The following is a 21,778-nucleotide window of genomic DNA, read 5'->3' on the forward strand; positions in this document are numbered from 1 at the left end:
CTGTTGGATCGGAGGGTGAGGGCTAGGGCCATTCCCCCCAGAAATGTCTGGGAACTTGCAGGTGCCTTGATGGAAGAGTGGGGTAACATCTCACAGCAAGAACGGGCAAATCTGGTGCAGTCCATGAGGAGGAGATGCACTGCAGTACTTAATGCAGCTGATGGCCACACCAGATACTGACTGTTACTTTTGATTTTGACCCCCTCTTTGTTCAGGGACACATTATTCCATTTCTGTTAGTCACATGTCTGTGGAACTTGTTCAGTTTGTGTCTCAGTTGTTGAATCTTGTTATGTTCATACAAATATTTAATCATGTTAATCAGATTACACATTCAATATTCTTCCCAGGTCATTGACTTGGTAATTCATGTGTTATTAGCTAACAGGCCAAGAAAAGCATAACAAATACTAAATAATACATTTTATTTTACCATTTATTTTACCATTTGAGTCAACCAAAAGTGAGTGTGGAAATCTTGAAATAGTGTATAAAATGTTGGTGCTGTGTTAGGTGAACACTAAATACTTTGTTGTATGCACCTCTGTAGACTATGACTGCATTCATGTAAATGGGGAGAAATGACATGCACTTGAACACATAAGCAACATCGCAGATTCAGTAGAATACCATTGTATTGACCTTACAGTGAGTAGTTCATACAGGTCATTATAGGTAATCCATAGTGCTGGTGGATTCTTTTGTTTTAAGGGTCGGGTAGAAACGCCAACAGCGAGAAGAAAATTATGAATATATGGACCAGAGTCATGATGCAGTTCCCTTAAGCACATCAAATGGAAATTAAAGGCACCATTAACATTTTTCTCCATTGAAATACTCTGAACCATTGGTATATAGTAGTGTATATGGCACTTTCTTTCACGACATGAGCATGTTTGTACACATTTCTATTTATTCATAAAATACTTTATTCACTACTTTGCTAAAATAAACGTTGTCTTTCTTGCTTTTTTTTGTGCAAATATTTACTTTATAGAAAATAAAAGTTTAGTGGTGACTATTATTTATTTTTGAAGTATTTTATTATTTTATTTTCTAAGTGATATTTAAATTTTAAATTTTTTTATTTTTTATTTTATTATTTTATTTTCTAAGTGATATTTAAATTTTTGACATTATACAGCAATTGGATCTTGGTTGGCGATGATGCTGGATAACCTGGCTTGCAGGTCATCCTGTGGGGAGAGTCGGAGTGCTGGGTAAGACCTGCAGCTGTCTGTGAGTGGCTCCACACCTGCAGCCATGTAATCCTGTAAACTCAGGAAGGGCGTGTCCTCTCCCACGCGATAGTCCTCCTCCGTGTCGCTCTCCGAGCTGCTCCGAGCCGTACTGCCGACTCGGTCGTTGGACTCCGTTTTGTGGCCCGCCGTGTGGCCATTGGGCTTTGTGCTATTGGCACAGCGGCCATTGTTGTTGTTTGTGAGTTTTTTAGGGAGGCTTTGCGGGGGAACGGTTGGTGCCACAACCGTGGCGGCGACCGCCTCGTACTCCTGCGTTGTCTCGTAGTTGTCGTTCTCGACCATCCTCAGCGGGCTGGGCGGGGGGCTGTGTGCCTTATGGCCATAGTTGTAGTGGGCACAGTTCCTTTTGGACTGGCTGTGGTGGTGGTCGGGGCGCGGCGGCTTGTCACGGGGCCACAGTGTGGTGGTGAACAGCAGGGGGTCCTCCTCTTCGCCAGTGGGGCTGACTGCCACCGAGGGGACTGAGGTGGCCAGGCTGGACAGTGGGGCCGAGATCTCAGAAGGAGGGGAGGCCGGGGTCACGGGAGAGAGCAACTCCACAGGAGACAGGCGCGTTGGGGTGGTCATTGCTGATGCATACCTGACAGACAGGACCAAAAGAGAAGCCACTATCGATTAGGAACATAAAAGTGAGAACACACAACTGTATGCATGGACACCACTTGAATCCTTATTAGGGACACATGCTTTTTAGCTAAAATAACTAAATCCATAGCATTACATTTTGTTCCCTATAGGTATAGTCAAATCCTCAAGTGCACATCCGATGAGCGTAGGCTCCTTTACTGAAGTGCAGTGCAATTCACCAGTCTCCACTCAAATACTTTATTTTTTACATTCCTCTACTCTTGTTCAGGATACACATTCATTCCCGATCCATTTCATCAAGCAGGTATAGAACTGTATAGGCCTTTCTCTTAGTATGTGTGGGGAGGACAGAGACACAGATGTGAAGAACACTGGAGCATTTGTCTCCGTCTGCCCCAGCCAGTCATTAGAGTTATGTGCACAGATGGGTTCTCTCTGACTCAGTGTGACCTGTGACCTTTGCTGCACAGCTCGACTGACAACACTGTTACACCTGCGCTCATCAGCACCACATTGGTTTACTAATGAGGATTTATGAAGTCATCATTGTCCATTAGGTTTGATCTAGGAGGGACTGTTTTTGAAGTCTAAATATAGGTGTAATGTGTGCTCCATCTCCGGCCTCTAGGTCACCAGGCTGCTCGTTATGGCGCACACCTGTCACCAGCGTTACTCGCACCTGCACATCATCAGACTCACCTGGACTCCATCACCTTCCTGATTATCTTCCCTACATATTTCACTCCCTTTGGTTCCCTCCGCAGGTGTAATTGTTTCTGTTTCCTGTCTGTGCATTGTTCGTTTTTCAAATCAAATGTATTTATGAAGCCCTTCGTACATCAGCTGATATCTCAAAGTGCTGTACAGAAACCCAGACTAAAACCCCAAACAGCAAGCAATGCATGTGTAGAAGCACGGTGGCTAGGAAAACCTCCCTAGAAAGGCCAAAACCTAGGAAGAAACCTAGAGAGGAACCAGGCTATGAGGGGTGGCCAGACCTCTTCTGGCTGTGCCGGGTGGAGAATATAACAGAACATGGCCAAGATGTTCAAATGTTCATAAATGACCAGCATGGTAAAATAATAATAATCACAGTAGTTGTAGAGGGTGCAGCAAGTCAGTACCTCAGGAGTAAATTTCAGTTGGCTTTCCATAGCCGGTCATTAAGAGTATCTCTACTACTCCTGCTGTCTCTAGAGAGTTGAAAACAGCAGGTCTGGGACAGGTAGCACGTCCGGTGAACAGGTCAGGGTTCCATAGCCGCAGGCAGGCACATTAGTTTCTTGTTTTACATTATGTTGTGTTTATTTATTGAAACACTCCCTGAACTTGCTTCCGGACTCTCAGTGCACATCGTTACAATAGGACAGCTCATAGGAAACCTACAATAATTAAAAAATAACTATTTCATTCAGAAGAAAGAAAATGATAACATGGCAATGGAAATACCACAAATCTTGGATTAAATCTTGGTTTACTGTATATTTATAAACAAAGTGCCATGATATATAAAATGAATGTTATTCCCTAAACATGATATCAAGTATAATCTCTAAAATATACCTTATTCTTAAATGGATATCGCTATTTAACTCAGTGTCTGCCACTTCTTAATGACCTATCATTAGTCACAAACACTCAATTAGTTGTATGGGCTGAAGGGAGGTTATTGTGTGTAAAGCAGCACGTAGCACCATTAGCTACATTAGGTTATCTTTCTCCTACCTGTCTCTGAACAGCGAGTCCCTGGAGGAGTCTGGCGTGTCTCGGGTGTTCTTTAGGTAAACACTCAGGTCTCTGGCGCCGCCCGTGGCGTCCAAACGACCCCGGTGGATGGGCGTGGCGTGTCGGCTGTTCTCCATTGATGACATCACCAAGACAGAGCAGCTGTGAGAGAAGGCACTCTCGCTGTGGCAGTTGCTCCAGCTGAGGGGAGACAGAGGAGAATGAAGAGGGTAGACAGAAGAGGGGAATTAATTGCTTCTCTTAAATGATGCATAACACTGGCTGCTTCAGACCCTGATGTAAGCAGTAAACACGTTAAAACATGTCTATTGCAAACCTGGGTTCAAATACTTTTAGAAATGATTTCAAATACTCCAGCTGGGCTTGATTGAGCTTGCCCGGCTTAATGGACCAATAGAATAGTCCCAAATCTGCTATAACTGCCGTTCTTACACTCCAAGCAGGCTAGAACAAAACCACAAAAGTATTTAAAGGATTCAAATAGCACTTAAAGTAGTTTGCAATATCAGTGGGCTTTGTGATGAATATCAGTGGGCTTTGTGATGAATATCAGTGGGCTTTGTGATGAATATCAGTGGGCTTTGTGATGAATATCAGTGGGCTTTGTGATGAATATCAGTGGGCTTTGTGATGAATATCAGTGGGCTTTGTGATGAATATCATTGGGCTTTGTGATGAATATCAGTGGGCTTTGTGATGAATATCAGTGGGCTTTGTGATGAATATCAGTGGGCTTTGTGATGAATATCAGTGGGCTTTGTGATGAATATCAGTGGGCTTTGTGATTCATCTGATTCAATAAATGAAGGAGCAGAGCTGGCTTTTTTCCCCAAAATGTAATTTAAGGTGCCCCACAGCTTTTTACTATCATTCTTTATATTGTCTCATAGTGTAGTTTCTTTTCATTTTTATTTAGTTTCGTCACATGATTTCTTAATTTGAAGTACATTTGCCAATCAGTTGGGCTGCCAGACTTAATTGCCATACCTTTTGCCTCATCCCCCTCAACCATACCATTTTTCCAATTCCTCATCAATTCAAGGGGATTTAACAGTTTGTATAGTCATTTTCTTAATGGGTGCATGCTTATTAGTAATTGGAATAAGTAGTTTCATAAATGTGTCACGTGCAGCGTCTGGTTGCTCCTCATTACACGCCACAGACCAGCAAATATTCTTTACACCATCAACATATGAATCACTACAAAACGTATTGTATGACCTCTTATACACTATATTAGGCCCAGCATTTGTAACTTTGGTTTTCCTAGATATTGCTATTATATTGTGATCACTACATCCTATGGATCTGGATGCTGCTTTACAGCAAATTTCTGCAGCATTAGTAAAGATGTGGTCAATACATGTTGATGATTTCATTCATGTGCTGTTTAAGTTCAAGGTCAGAATACGCATGGAGAGAAAAGATCATAAAAAGATCATTACGTTCAATTTACGTGCCTTAACTGGGGTCGGAATTCCCCCCAATGTGAATTCATTGCTTTTCAAACCCCTGACATAAACGGAGGATAGAGGAAAGGAGGAAAAGCGGGGTTGTCTGTGGTGAAATGAGAAGGATTAAGATAGCGTAGAGGCTGTAATGCATGTTGACAGTTATGACAGATTGAAGGAGATGAACAGAACATTAGGACTTTATCTTTGACACATTATTACAGTATCTTCTTAGAGCAAGCGCTCATCTCTTTTTAAAAGCGGACGACTTTCACAGATGGGAGGAGAGGAAGGAAAGGAAAAAGGAAAGCTGTTGTGTAGTATTGTACCTTTGACTGGAGGTGTGGGTGACCGTTGTCGATTGATGCACTGATGATGTGTACTGGCTCGTGGAGAAAGACATTTCCGTTTCCTTCACGAGTAGATGCTGTGTGGGCAATGCATTTTTAGACACAAAATGCTATAAGAAGGGAAACGGGAAACAATCAAAAGAAGCGTCAATAGTAAGGCCATGAAATCACGTTCACATTATGAAACGTGCAGTACCTGTAGCTCTGTGTACTCTGAAACAAGTCAACAAAAATATATACAGTGCCTTAAGAAAGTATTCAAACCCTTTGACTTTTTCCACATTTTGTTGTTTTATAGCCTGAATTTAAAATGGAATAAATTGAGATTGTGTCACTGGTCAACACACACACAACAGCCCATAATGTCAATGTTGAATATTTTTTTTCGAAAGGAAGGAAACCTCTCAGGGATTTCACCATGAGGCCAGTGGTCACTTTAAAACAGTTACAGAGTTTAATGGCTGTGATAGGAGAAAACTGAGGATGGATCAACAACATTATAGTTACTCCGAAATACTAACCTAAATGACAGGATGAAAAGGAAGCCTGTACAGAATAAAAATATTCCAAAACATGCATCCTGTTTGCAATAAGGCACTAAAGTTAAACTGCAATAAATGTGGCATAGAAATTAACTTTATGTCCTGAATACAAAGCGTTATGTTTAGGGCAAATCCAACACAAAACATCACTGACTACCACTGCATCATGTTATGGGTATGCTTGTCATCGGCAAGGACTAGGGAGTTTTTTAAGGATAAAACTAAACGGAATAGGGCTAAGCACAGGCACAATTCTAGTGGAAAACCTGGTTCAGTCTGCTTTCCAACAGACACTGGGAGATAAATTCACCGCAGGACAATAACCTAAAACAAAAGGCCAAATATACACTGGAGTTGCTTCCCAAGATGACATTGAATGTTCCTGAGTGGCCTAGTTACAATTTTGACTTAAATCTATGGCAAGACTTGAAAATGGCCGTCTAGACATAATCAACAACCAACTTGACAGAGCATGTAGAATTAAAAAAAAAAATAATGTACCAATATTGTACAATCCAGGTGTGCAAATATTGTTATCCACAGCTCTGACAAATTGAAAACCATATTCATTGGCGACTCCATTACCCGCAGTTGTAGACTTAAAACGAATCATCCAGTGATCATACACTGTCTACCAGGGGGCAGGGCTACCGACATTAAGGCTAATCTGAAGATGTGCTGGTTAAAGATAAAACTGGCGAGTGTAGAGAGTAGAGGGATATTGTTATCCACGTCGGCACCAACAATGTTAGGATGAAACAGTCAGAGGTCACCAAGCGCAGCATAGCATCAGCGTGTAAATCAGCTAGAAAGATGTGCCGGCATTGAGTAATTGTCTCTGGCCCCCTCCCAGTTAGGGGTAGTGATGAGCACTACAGCAGTCTCACAACTCAATCGCTGATTGAAAACTGTTTTCTGCCCCTCCCAAAAGATAGAATTTGTAGATAATTGGCCCTCTTTCTGGGACTCACCCACAAACAGGACCAAGCCTGGCCTGTTGAGGAGTGACGGACTCCATCCTAGCTGGAAGGGTGCTCTCATCTTATCTACCAACATAGACAGGGCTCTAACTCCCCTAGCTCCACAATGAAATAGGGTGCAGGCCAGGCAGCAGGCTGTTAGCCAGCCTGCCAGCTTAGTGGAGTCTGCCACTAGCACAGTCACTGTAGTCAGCTCAGCTCTCCCCATTGAGACCATATCTGTGCCTCGACCTAGGTTGGGCATAACTAAACATGGCGGTGTTCGCCTTAGCAATCTCACTAGAATAAAGACCTCCATTCCTGCCATTATTGAAAGAGATTGTGACACCTCACATCTCAAAATAGGGCTACTTAATGTTAGATCCCTCACTTCCAAGGCAGTTATAGTCAATGAACTAATCACTGATCATAATCTTGATGTGATTGGCCTGACTGAAACATGGCTTAAGCCTGATGAATATACTGTGTTAATTGAGGCCTCACCTCCTGGATACACTAGTGACCATATCCCCCGCACATCCCGCAAAGGTGGAGATGTTGCTAACATTTACGATAGCAAATTTCAATTTACAAAAAAATTGAGCTTCTGGTCATGAAATCTATGCAGCCTACTCAAACACTTTTTATAGGTACAGCTAAGAAGCCTCCTGGGCCATATACAGCGTTCCTCACTGAGTTCCCTGAATTCCTATCGGACCTTGTAGTCATAGCACATCATTTTCTAATTTTTGGTGACTTTAATATTCACATGGAAAAGTCCACAGACCCACTCCAAAAGGCTTTCGGAGCCATCATCGACTTTTGTCCAACATGTCTCTGGACCCACTCACTGTCACAGTCATACTCTGGACTTAGTTTTGTCCCATGGAATAAATGTTGTGGATCTTAATGTTTTTCCTCATAATCCTGGACCACTATTTTCGGACCACTATTTTATTACGTTTGCAATCACAGCAAATAATCTGCTCAGACCCCAAGCAAGGATCATCAAAAGTCGTGATATAAATTCTCAGACAACCCACAGATTCTTTGATGCCCTTCCAGACTCCCTCTGCCTACCCACGGACATCAGAGGACAAAAATCAATTAACCACCTAACTGAGGAACTCAATTTAACCTTGCGCAATACCCTAGATGCAGTCGCACCCCTAAAAACAAAAAACCTTTGTTAAAAGAAACTAGCTCCCTGGTATACAGCAAATACCCGAACTCTGAAGCAAGCTACAGAAAATTGGAACTTTCAAGCTGCATACTGGACCCTATTCCAACTAAACTACTGAAAGTGCTGCTTCCTGTGCTTGGCCCTCCTATGTTGAACATAATAAACGACTCTCTATCCACCGGATGTGTACCAAACTCACTAAAAGTGGCAGTAATAAAGCCTCTCTTGCTCCTACCTATCTTTCTGATTTGGTCCTGCCATACATACCTACATGTACGCTACAGTCACAAGACGCAGGCCTACTAATTGTCCCTAGAATTTCTAAGCAAACAGCTGGAGGCTGGGCTTTCTCCTATAGACCTCCATTTTTATGGAATGGTCTGCCTACCAATGTGAGAGATGCAGAGTCGGTCTCTACCTTTAAGTCTTTATTGAAGTCTCATCTCTTCAGTAGGTCATATGATTGAGCGTAGTCTGGCCCAGGAGTGTGAAGGTGAATTGAAAGGCACTGGAGCAACAGACCGCCCTTGCTGTCTCTGCCTGGCCGGTTCCCCTCTTTCCACTGGGATTCTCTGCCTCTAACCCTATTACAGGGGTTGAGTCAATGGCTTACTAGTGCTCTTCCATGCCGTCCCTAGGAGGGGTGCGTCACTTGAGTGGGTTGAGTCAATGACGTGGTCTTCCTGTCTGGGTTTTCTTCGACTTTAACAGTGTTTTGTATAGCTCATTGACAAAAAAAGACAATTAAATCAATTTGAATCCCAATTTGTAACACAACAAAATGAGGAAAAAGTCTTGGGCTGTGAATATTTTCTGAAATCAATGAATATTTGAAAGTTAGCGAGAGAGTTGCTTAGTCACCATTATAAGATGTAAGCTAGCTACGTGAGTGACTTACATTGACAAACTGGACGTTTTCAAGTGAAGGGTTATAAATCGGAGGTCCATTAGCCATACTTGCCATGGTGTTTCTTTCATTTCGTAGGCTCTGCCTCAGAAGATCATGGAGTTTTTTCCTCTGCTTTCTGTGCACGTAAAGACAAACTGCATTGTGAGACTGACCAGCCATTTAGCCAATCCAAAAACCAGAGGGATGACAGATTTTGTCAAAGGTTGACATCAGAGGTTGTGATTGACCAAAACAAATATTTAAATGTTCAAATGTGCAGGCTATTACCTCAGAGAAAACTACAAATTGCATAATAAGGATACTAGTAAATAATGATTTTGAGTTTAGCATAAAAATGTGACGTGAATTACTTTGTTTTGCAGTAGGCAACCACACACATGATTCCAACCACTAGGAGTGCAATGCAGATTCCTGTTATTGTTAATACACGTTTCTGATACAGCTCCTCAGCTTCTGGAAAAGAGGACAATGCATTCTTAAAACTCCACAACATGCAGGCCTTACTGTTACACAAACCAAACTCTACTTGGAAATCCCAAGGGAAACAAACAAACGTGTTTTAGGTTATGTATTACATTCACAGAAACAAACAAGCCGGGGCACAACGTTTTAGAGGAATCACGTGGGCTTCATTCATGGCATTTCTTTCTGCAATGTTAAACAATGTTTGTCTACTGAACGTGGCCCAGATATAACATTGTATAGTGGCTGTCGACCGAGACGGAATAAATCGAATACATTGATCTGAGGAGGCAGTTCTGCTGAATCCAGTCGGAAAGCGAGGAAGTGTTAGTTGAAGGTCGGGCTCAGTGATCATGACTAGGCACATTTTCCACAATTAAAATCACTCCTTTGTGTAATGTTAATATTCTAATACTGCAAATAGTGCAACATTGTTTGTTCACAGGACCCAGCGCTTGGAATTATGGAATAATTATGTTTCAAAATATTTAGAGGTTAACAGTCACCAGATTAGGGGATCAAGTGAAGTGAGTAATTATATAAACTGTTCAGTAATCACACCTAGTTTGTTTCTACTCCGTTTTTGAAAAATTGTTCGGTTTGCCTCAGTATTACGTGTCCTGTGAACAAATGATGCTAGAAACAATCACTTATTTGGTAAATTGTTCAGAGTGAACATCAAGATCCCTTAAAAGACCTACAGCAAAAACTGACATCACTGATGAGAGGGGAGGAAGCATGAGATGACAGGAAAACAAAGGGGACACTGTTGGACACATACAGTACATCCACACGGTACACTAGGAAATAGGACGACAGGAAAACAAAGGGGACACTGTTGGACACATACAGTACATCCACACGGTACACTAGGAAATAGGACGACAGGAAAACAAAGGGGACACTGTTGGACACATACAGTACATCCACACGGTACACTAGGAAATAGGACGACAGGAAAACAAAGGGGACACTGTTGGACACATACAGTACATCCACACGGTACACTAGGAAATAGGACGACAGGAAAACAAAGGGGACACTGTTGGACACATACAGTACATCCACACGGTACACTAGGAAATAGGACGACAGGAAAACAAAGGGGACACTGTTGGACACATACAGTACATCCACACGGTACAGTAGGAAATAGGACAGGAAAGCAAAGGGGACACTGTTGGACACATACAGTACATCCACACGGTACACTAGGAAATAGGACGACAGAAAAGAAGGAGATGAAATGAATGGGTCGCGAGGGAGGGCGCTGTCAGCATAGTTGGCATGACATGCTAAATACTGGTTGGAACAGAGGAGGGATCAGGGGAGATGCAAGGAAAAGGCAAAAGCAAGAGCTGAAGGGATCTGAACATACAGCATAAACACACTGCAGTCTCTCTGGGCACCTACACTATCTATTGTGTGTCTGACACAACAACAAGAAATAGTCTACTGTAGCTCAAACGTTTGAATGAGTCTAATGTGAGTTTATGGTGGACATTTTAGAACCTAATGTGTGTTGGTATTTTGAGGACCTGCTCGTCGTTTGTTTGTGTGCAGGTTAATTTGACTATACACTAACACATTGAGGTTTTCCAGAAATGTATAATAGAAGGTGTCATTACTAAGCATTGTAGATGCTGGCTACACCATGCGGCTTCGAACTACATGACGTTAATCACATTGCCATTTTTGGGCATGCCGCGAGAATAACAGCATCAAGGCTTGATAGATGGGCAGCATATTTAAGATACATACAGTGGGGCAGAAAAGTATTTAGTCAGCCACCAATTGTGCAAGTTCTCCCACTTAAACAGATGAGAGAGGCCTGTAATTTTCATCATAGGTACACTTCAACTATGACAGACAAAATTAGAGAAAATCACATTGTAGGATTTTTAATGAATTTATTTGCAAATTATAGTGGAAAATAAGTATTTGGTCAATAACAAAAGTTTATCTCAATATTTTGTTATATACCCTCTGTTGGCAATGACAGAGATCAAACGTTTTCTGTAAGTCTTCACAAGGTTTTCACACACTGTTGCTGGTATTTTGGCCCATTCCTCCATGCAGATCTCCTCTAGAGCAGTAATGCTTTGGGGCTGTTGCTGGGCAACACAGACTTTCAACTCCCTCCAAAGATTTTCTATGGGGTTGAGATCTGGAGACTGGCTAGGCCACTCCAGGACCTTGAAATGCTTCTTACGAAGCCACTCCTTCGTTGCCTGGGCGGTGTGTTTGGGATCATTGTCATGCTGAAAGACCCAGCCACGTTTCATCTTCAATGCCCTTGCTGATGGAAGGAGGTTTTCACTCAAAATCTCACGATACATGGCCCCATTCATTCTTTCCTTTACATGGATCAGTCGTCCTGGTCCCTTTGCAGAAAAACAGCCCCAAAGCATGATGTTTCCACCCCTATGCTTCACAGTAGGTATGGTGTTCTTTGGATGCAACTCAGCATTCTTTGTCCTCCAAACACGACGAGTTGAGTTTTTACCAAAAAGTTATATTTTGGTTTCATCTGACCATATGCCATTCTCACAATCTTCTTCTTGATCATCCAAATGCTCTCTAGCAAACTTCAGACGGGCCTGGACATGTACTGTCTTAAGCAGGGGGACACGTCTGGCACTGCAGGATTTGAGTCCCTGGCGGCGTAGTATGTTACTGATGCTAGGCTTTGTTACTTTGGTCCCAGCTCTCTGCAGGTCATTCACTAGGTCCCCCCGTGTGGTTCTGGGATTTTTGCTCACCATTCTTGTGATCATTTTGACCCCACGGGGTGAGATATTGCGTGGAGCCCCAGATCGAGGTAGATTATCAGTGGTCTTGTATGTCTTCCATTTCCTAATAATTGCTCCCACAGTTGATTTCTTCAAACCAAGCTGCTTACCTATTGCAAATTCATTCTTTCCATCCTGGTGCAGGTCTACAATTTTGTTTCTGGTGTCCTTTGACAGCTCTTTGGTATTGGCCATAGTGGAGTTTGGAGTGTGACTGTTTGAGGTTGTGGACAGGTGTCTTTTATACTGATAACAAGTTCAAGCAGGTGCCATTAATACAGGTAACGAGTGGAGGACAGAGGAGCCTCTTAAAGAAGAAGTTACAGGTCTGTGAGAGCCAGAAATCTTGCTTGTTTGTAGGTGACCAAATACTTATTTTCCACCATAATTTGCAAATAGATTCATTAAAAATCCTACAATGTGATTTTCTGGATTTTTTTTCCTAATTTTGTCTGTCATAGTTGAAGTGTACCTATGATGAAAATTACAGGCCTCTCTCATCTTTTTAAGTGGGAGAACTTGCACAATTGGTGGCTGACTAAATACTTTTCCCCCGCTGTATATAGCGTGAATGTATGTTTATTATTCTATAACAAATATGGTATGTTATGGCTGGATGATCCCTTCATTGGCACAAGGAAACTGACTGGAGATGAGGGGGGCAGGCTCAAGCTTCTAGTCCTACATCTGCAAACTAAAGAGAAAGGAACTATCCATACCCATAAATTCAATCCCAAGATGTTCTGCCAATGCAGACACGTGACAAAAAGAAAAGAGAGGTATTTTTCAGATGAGGTATTCAGAACTATATTGCTCTCAAAATGTTTCTACAGAGAATGGAATAATGCATTATGACTGACTATTTCCCCTTATAGAATAATTCTATAATTATTCTAGAAGAGGGTTTCCCAAACTTGGTCCTGGGGCCTCCCATAGGTGCATGTTTTGTTGTTCGCCCTAGCACCACACAGCTGAACAAAACATGCACCCATGGGAGGCCCCAGTACCAAGTTTGGGAAACCCTCTTCTAGAATATCCACTCTATTATAGTCTAACAGCTAACTAAGTAACTAAGATGATGTTACCACAATTAGGAAAAGTGATCAGACACCTAAACCCATCGAATACATGAGTTAATCAAAAATGCATTCAAATGTATCCATCTAATAATCGCTACCATGAGAGGAACTTTCTCAGTGCAGTGGCATGCACATGCAAACATCACTTTGCTTGCATTACCAATGGTAATGTCGCTACACTGTCAATCAGGCAGGTTTACGGGCACTAGTTAGGGCATTAGTCGTTCAATGTTAAACACTACGACATGTCTTACACCTCTCATGATGTGTGATGATCATGTACTATTGCGATTCCCAACACACACTAATGCAGATCTACAAAGTCAATTTTGCCGTCATACCAAATTCTGATTTGCCATTACTCCGATCAACAGCCATGCCTGTTAAATATGTTCAGAGGAATACAAAAACGTATATATACAGTGCATTTGGAAAGTATGCAGACCCCTTCACTTTTGACATATTTTGTTACCTTACAGCCTTATTCTAAAATGGATAAAATTCCAATGAAACTGTTACGTACTGTGATGTACTTCCTATTCTCTCTTCGACAATAGTCTACAATCATCATACTGGTATTTTGGTTAATAGCTGTGTTATCAAAGGAGCTATGATGTGATTATGAAGTTGTGTATAAACTGACGCAATGAGGTAGTATAGGAACAGAAGGCATATTTTTCCCTGAGTAAATCTGACTAATATTCAAACATCTTGTTGGCCCTTAAAAACGATGCAAAACATAAACACATGGCTGTTCTGCACTTGTGAACCCTCAGCTTAGAAGCTCCAAGGCACCTTTCATATGACTGCCCCAGTAACGCTGCTCTGAAAAATGTATAGAAATTCAGCCAATACTTTAGAAATGGGATTAGATTTAGTCCCGTTATGCCAATGTGAAGAAAACATTTTTTGTACCCTATCCATGTTCTCTACTCAAAATATGGTTAGTGACAACAATAACAACCACTCTGTTCTTGGTCAAATTCTATGACTCATCTCATTGTTAACACATATCAAAGTCCTGCTTTCACCGTGTGTAACATGACAGTAACATGACAGTAACATGACAGTAACATGACAGTAACATGACAGCTGACTGAGTTTCAAAGTGTTTGCAACTTTCCCTACTTGGTCACGGGCAACTGTGACGCCTCAGGAGAGTACAGAGTACTATCAATATCAACAACATCTTCAACTACTCTCGCTGGGTCAAACAAGGACTAGTCAAATCAGAAGGAAAGGACTCCTTCCTGAATACTACTCTGAACAGACCCTAACATATACCTCCATTTTGAGTAGCGTACCCTCGACCCACAGCAGCCCTTGTCAGGAGGTCCATTTGTCAGCGAGGGGTAAATGATTGTGCTCTCAGCTCTTCTGAACTGCTGTCGGAGCCGTCTTCATGTCTGTCCTCTCCGACCTCAGCTGCGTTCCCACAGCAAGCATGAAAATATATGACTATTTTGGCAACAGCCATACGGAGACATTGGCTGTCCCCCCTTTGGATAATATTTCCTGATCGTCAAGGATAGGGCTGCGTCCATCCTTTCTCGGCCTATACTACGCACACACAGCATCCGTAGCTCCTCCTCATCTACAGCATCCCTCCTCCTCCTCCGTAGCAGTGAGTGTCTCTTGTTACATTGCTGGCAGCGTGCCCTCCTTGCAGGTCCAGGGGTTCACGGACACGGTATTTTTCCCTGGCTAGATAAAGGCCTCCAACTGGCCGCGGGAAGAGGTTTGGGGGTGGGGTGTGCTGAGAATTTTTGGTCCGCTAATAAAGTAAAGTCCCAGTGCAATCATTTACATTTCTATTTCTTGGGGTTCTGATTTTTCAAGGGGTCAGCATCCCTACTACCCACGGCCATGCCAACTGGGAGGAGGAGTAGTGGGCCACGATGATTAGAGGAACAGATAGCGACAGCAGCATTCCTTTGATTAGCTCCTCAAATTCACTCGCTGTCATCTCAGGGAGACGCAAAATACAACTCCCTCTGTTCCTTTGCTTCCTCCACACTCTGATTACATCTCAATAGGCATCTTTTTTTTGTTCCACCTCGTAGATGAAAGCATGGTCTTATTGCTGCTGTTTTGCCAGGCAATGACGTGTATTCATGGATACTCAATAAAACATTTGAAATGATCAAATAATGTATCTTCAGTCTCTCTCTGTGTTTTCATAATTTTCCATCAATTTGCAAGAGGCTGAATTTCACCAGAGAAATCATCTGAGCGAGGGAAACAGCGCCTCTCTGACTCAGTATAAGAATGCTGTTCATTGACTATAGCTCAGCCTTCAACACCATAGTACCCTCCAAGCGCATCATTAAGCTTGGAGCCCTGGGTCTGAACCCCTCCCTGTGCAACTGGTGAAGGTAGGAAACTGAACCTCCAGTACACTGATCCTCAACACATGGGCCCCAAAAGGGTGCGTGCTCATCCCCCTCCTATTCTCCTTGTTCACTCATGACTGCGTGACCACCCACGCCTCCAACTCAATCATCAAGTTTGCCGAGTGGCGCAGTGGTCTAAGCCACTGCATCGCAGTGCTAGCTGTGCCACTAGAAATTCTGGGTTCGAGTCTAGGCTCTGTCAGAGCCGGCTGCGACTGGGAGACCCATGGGGCAGCGCACAATTGGCCCAGTGTCGTCCAGGTTAGGGGAGGGTTTGGCCTGCAGGGATGTCCTTGTCCCATCGCGCACTAGCGACTCCTGTGGCTGGCCGGGCGCAATAAGTGCTGACACGGTCGCCAGGTGTACAGTGTTTCCTCCGACCCATTGGTGCGGCAGGCTTCCGGGTTAAGTGGGCATTGTGTCAAGAAGCAGGGACGCACGGATCTCGACCTTCGCCTTTCCCGAGTCCGTACAGGAGTTACAGCGATGAGACAAGACTATAACTACCAATTGGAAACCATGGAATTGGGGAGAAAAAGTGGTAAAACAAGTTTGCAGACAACACAGCAGTGGTAGGCCTGATTACCAACTTCGAGAGAGCCTACAGGGAGGAGGTGAGGGCCCTGGCGGAATGGTGCCAGAAAAATAAACTCAACGTCAACAAAATTAAGGAGCTGATCATGGACTTCAGGGGGTTTGGCCAGCAGGGATGCTCTTGTCCCATCGCGCTCTAGTGACTCCTGTGGTGGGCCGGGCGCACTGCATTCTCAACATGGGGGCCCTCAGGGGTGTGTGCTCAGTCTGTACTCCCTGTTCACTTATGACTGCACGCCCAGGCACAACACCAACAGTGATAGGCCTGATCACCGACAACGACGAGACAGCCTATGGGGAGGAGGTCAAAGACCTGGCCATGTGGTGCCAGGACAACAACCTCTCCCTCAACGTGATCAAGACAAAGGAGATAATTGTAGACTACAGGAAAAGGAGGACCGAGCACACCCCCATTCTCATCGATGGGGCTGTAGTGGAGCAGGTTGAGAGCTTCAAGTTCTTTGGTGTCCACATCACCAACAAACTAACATGGTCCAAGCACACCAAGACAGTGGTCAAGAGGGCACGACAAAACCTATTCCCCCTCAGGAGACTGAAAATGTGGCATGGGTCCTCAGATCCTCGAAAGTGTTACGATGAGCGAAGGGGGGGAACCCAAGAGCGGACTCAGAAGAGGAAGCCGGGATGAATGCACAAATAGGTTTATTGATCACAGAGAAATGGGAAGTGCAGAACCGGGGTAGCTAAGATGAGTTGCAAAAACCAGGATTGTAGAGTGAGGTTGGAGTTGGCTGAGTAGGACAGGGGAACAGGTCCTGAGGGGAATCCAAGGTAATGGTGGTGAGTGATATCCAAAGCAAAGTGGTTGGTGGTGAGATGTGGAACAGGAGACAGGAGACAGAGACAGAGCGGTAACTACAAGGAGAGGACAAAAATGGTGTAAGGCAGGGAAACGAGCACAGCAGAGCAACAGGATCTTGAGAATAAACAAAAGGCTAGACTGATACTGTCTGAGCAGAGATTACGATCTGGCAGAGTGGAATTGGCAGGAATGGGTATTTGTAGAGGTCTTGATTTATGGAACGAGTCACAGCTGATAGAGATCTGCTTTGACTCCAGCACACATGTCTCCAACCACACCATCACACACAAATAGAAAGGGAGGGGTCGAGAGAGAACGAGTGTACTGGAGCGAATAGCTGCAGGTAAAGCATATACTGGATGACCACTAGGGGGTGTGGCAGGAGTAGATGTGACAAAAAGGTTCTACAGCTGCACCATCGGTTGCATCACTGCATGGTATGGCAACTGCTCGGCCTCCGACCGCAAGGCACTACAGAGGGTAGTGTGTATGGCCCAGTCCATCACTGGGGCCAAGCTTCCTGCCATCCAGGACCTCTATACCAGGCGGTCAGAGGAAGGCCCTAAAAATTGTCCAAGACTCCAGCCACTGGTACCGGAGTGCCAAGTCTAGGTACAAGAGGCTTCTAAGCAGCTTATACCCCCAAGCCATAAGCCTCCTGAACATCTAATCAAATGGCTACCCAGACTATTTGCATTGCCCCCCCCCCATCTTTTACACTGTTGCTACTCTCTGTTATGATCTATGCAGTCACTTAATAACTCTACCTACATGCACATGTTACCTCAATTACCTTGACTAACTGCCCCCGCACATTGACTCTATACCGGTACCCCCTGTATATAGCCTCGCTATTGTTATTTTACTGCTGCTCTTTAATTATTTGTTACTATTATTATTATTATTTTTATTTTTTTATTTTTTTAACTGCATTGTAAGTAAGCATTTCACTGTAAGGTCGGAGCATGTGACAAATCAAATTTAATTTGATTTGACTGCCTGTCTTTCAGAACACATACATCACGGCCTGTTCACCCCACTATCATCCGGAAGGCGAGATCAGTACAGGTGCATCAAAGCTGTTTCTATCTCAAGTCCATCATAATGTTATATAGCCATCGCTGTCCGGCTACCACCCGGTTACTCAACCCGGCACCTTAGAGGCTGCTGCCCTACTGTATGTACTGTACGTCGATGGAATCAATAATGTTTACATAATTTTTTACTCATATCGTATTTACAGTTGAATTCAGAAGTTTACATATACCTTAGCCAAATAGATTTAAACTCAGTTTTTACAGTAGAAATTCCCTGTCTTAGGTCAGTTAGGATCACCACTTTATTTTAAGAATGTGAAATGAAAGAATAATGGTAGAGAGAATGATTTATTTCAGCTTTAGTTTATTTCATCACATTCCCAGAGGGTCAGAACATAACATACACTCAACTAGCATTTGGTAGCATTGCCTTTAAATTGGTTAACTTGGGTCAAATGTTTCGGGTAGCCTTCCACAAGCCTCCCACAATATGTTGGGTGAATTTTGGCACATTCCTCCTGAAAGAGCTGGTGTAACTGAGTCAGGTTTGTAGGCCTCACTCGCACACGCCTTTTCAGTTCTGCCCACAAATATTCTATAGGATTGAGGTCAAGGCTTTGTGATGGCCACTCCAATACCTTGACTTTGTCCTTGAGCCATTTTGCCACAACTTGAGAAGTATGCTTGGGGTCATTGTTCATTTGGAAGACCCATTTGCAACCAAGCTTTAACTTCCTGACTGATGTCTTGAGATGTTGCTTCAATATATCCACATAATATTCTTTCCTCATGATGCCATCTATTTTGTGAAGTGCACAAGTCCCTCCTGCAGCAAAGCACCCCCACAACATTATGCTGCCACCCCCGTGCTTCACGGTTGGGCTGGTGTTCTTCGGCTTGCAAGTCTCCCCCTTTTTCCTCCAAACATAACGATGGTCATTATGGCCAAACAGTTCTATTTTTGTTTCATCAGACAAGAGGACATTCCTCCAAAAAGTACGATCTTTGTCCCCATGTGAAGTTGCAAACTGTAGTGTGGCTTTTTTATGGCGGTTTTGGAGCAGTGGCTTCTTCCTTGCTGAGCTGGAATTGTTGTTGTTCTGTTGACATTCTGTTGTTTTGGAATTGATTTGCACTTTTCGCACCAAAGTACGTTCATCTCTAGGAGACAGAACGCGTCTTCTTCCTGAGCGGTATGATGGCTGCGTGGTCCCATGGTGTTTATACTTGCATACTATTGTTTGTAAAGATGAACGTGGTACCTTCAGGCGTTTGCTTCCAAGGATGAACCAGACTTGTGGAGGTGTACAATGTTTTTTCTGAGGTCTTGGCTGATTTCTTTTGATTTTCCCATGATGTCAAGCAAAGAGGCACAGAGTTGGAAGGTAGGCCTTGAAATACATCCACAGGTACACCTCCAATTGACTCAAATGATGTAAAATAGCCTATCAGAAGCTTCTAAAGCCATGACATAATTGGAATTTTCACTGGAATTTTCCAAGCTGTTTTAAGGCACAGTCAATTTAGTGTATGTAAACTTCTGACCTACTGGAATTGTGATACAGGTACTTATAAGTGAAAACAATTGTTGGAAAAATGACTTGTGTCATGCACAAAGTAGATGTCCTAACTGACTTGCCAATACTATAGTTTGTTAGCAAAAAATGTGTGGAGTGGTTGAAAAATGCGTTTTAATGACTCCAACCTAAGTGTATGTTAACATCAGACTTCAACTGTATGTACCGTATTCTAATGTATTTTAGTCAATGCCACTCTGACATTGTTCATCGTAACTTCTTGAGAATACTTGACACGCAGACGTCCCAAGTATGCCCCTGGAAATGCAAATGCGCTACGCTAAATGCTAAATGTACTCGTTACAACTCAATCTTTGATCAAAATTCACAAGCAGGGTATTGAATTAAAGCTACACTCGTTGTGAACCTAGCCAGCAAGTCAGATTTTTAAAATGCTTTTCGGCGAAAGCATCAGAAGCTATTATCTGATAGCATGCACCCCCCAAAATGCCAGCTCGACACGTAAACAACAGATTTTGCGATAGCCGGCGCTACCCAAAACGCAGAAATAAAATATAAAACATTCATTACCTTAGACGAGCTTCTTTCTTGGCACTCCTATATGCCCCATAAACATCACTATTGGGTCTTTTTTTCGTTTAAATCGGTCCATATATACCCAAAATAGCTTTGTATGGAAGTTGTGTCATTCAGAAAAAATCATCGTTTTTAAACGCTGCGTAATTTTTTAAAATTAAAAAAGTCGACGATAAACTTTCACAAAACACTTCGAAATCCTTTTGTAATCCAACTTTAGGTATTAGTAAACGTTTATAATCTATCAAAATGATTACAGGGCGATGTCTCTTCAATAGGTCTTCACTTCAAAAACAATGCCATCTGACTGCATCCGGGTGAAGACTGGGAAAATGGAGGTCAGATAGATGGATTTTCCAACAATTAATTAAATTGAAAATTAGGACAATGGCGCCATCGTGCGGAATTTGTATGAATTGCAGGCAGATTCCCATTAAATTCTGTTCTCTTTTAACAACTGGTGGAAGTGACTTATGGAAATTATTTTTTGCTTTCAGAGAGCAGTTTTTCTTGCGTTTTTCAATGAAACACACGATCTGTTATAGTCACAGCCGTGATTTAACCAGTTTTATAAACTTCAGAGTGTTTTCTATCCACACATACTAATCATATGCATATACTATATTCCTGGCATGAGTAGCAGGACGCTGAAAAGTTGCGCGATTTTTAACAGAATTTTCAAAAAAGGAGGGGGTAGAAGTAAGAGGTTTTAATATTTAAATTCCATTCTTTTACTTTTAGATTTATGTGTATTGTTGTGAATTGTTAGATACTACTGCACTGTTGGAACACAAGCATTTTTGCTACACCTGCAATAACATCTGCTAAGTATGTGTATGTGATCAATAAAATTTGATTTGATTTGTAGCCAAAGTATCTGATGCCTGTCGTTAACAAAAGAGTATAACATGTTGCAGTTGTAGCATTTGATTGATGCCAGCAAGCACTAGGCCTCCCTTCAACTAAGCTCAACTGGGGGTTGTCCTGGTGCAGCAAAATGTCCCCCAAGTGTGGCTAGTTTGGTTTTGGCTTCACACCAATCAAATCACTTCCTAAGAAAAAATGTAATTTCAGAAAAACATGTCTGTGATGGGGAGTCCCATAGGGCGGTGCACAATTGGCCCAGCGTCATCCCGGGTAGGCCGTCATTGTAAATAAGAACTTTAGTTACTCTACAATTGTTGGGCTATATGTTTTGATTTTTAATACATTCAAAGGCTGCATAATGAGACAAATTATTATTTGAAAAAAGTTGCATGAAAGGCATGAGCTCTGCCTTGTTTTTTGCGCAGGCTGTACAGACTTCATCAGTTTCTCGTTCACAATTTGACAAGCACTTGATAATGCCTCGAATTTCCCAGCGGCATCCTTTTGTGTAGCTGTAATGCTCCCTAAAAAAATCCAGGCCTTTTGCAGTCAGTGGCCGTTTTGCCCTTTGGGCTGAATATAATAATTATAATTCCCTTCTCCCTGAGTGCTGTGTGCTCCGAAGC

At 42.8% G+C, this 21,778-nt stretch overlaps 1 protein-coding gene across 1 annotated transcript in view; it reads right to left on the reverse strand.

Moving 5' to 3' along the window:
- Nucleotides 1–1,113: 1,113 nt before the first annotated feature.
- Nucleotides 1,114–21,778, reverse strand: part of LOC139388135 (pro-neuregulin-1, membrane-bound isoform-like) — a 66,805-nt gene continuing 46,140 nt past the window's right edge. Inside the window, exons 4-8 of the mRNA XM_071134718.1 lie at nt 9,342–9,444; nt 8,980–9,106; nt 5,377–5,474; nt 3,576–3,776; nt 1,114–1,842 (exon numbers count right to left, since the gene is read on the reverse strand). Of these exons, the coding sequence (XP_070990819.1) occupies nt 1,137–1,842; nt 3,576–3,776; nt 5,377–5,474; nt 8,980–9,106; nt 9,342–9,444 (1,235 nt within the window). The 3' untranslated portion in view covers nt 1,114–1,136. The remainder of the gene's footprint in view (nt 1,843–3,575; nt 3,777–5,376; nt 5,475–8,979; nt 9,107–9,341; nt 9,445–21,778) is intronic.

This window comes from Oncorhynchus clarkii, chromosome 29 (assembly GCF_045791955.1).
Source record: "Oncorhynchus clarkii lewisi isolate Uvic-CL-2024 chromosome 29, UVic_Ocla_1.0, whole genome shotgun sequence".
Classification (NCBI taxonomy): Eukaryota; Metazoa; Chordata; class Actinopteri; order Salmoniformes; family Salmonidae; genus Oncorhynchus; species Oncorhynchus clarkii.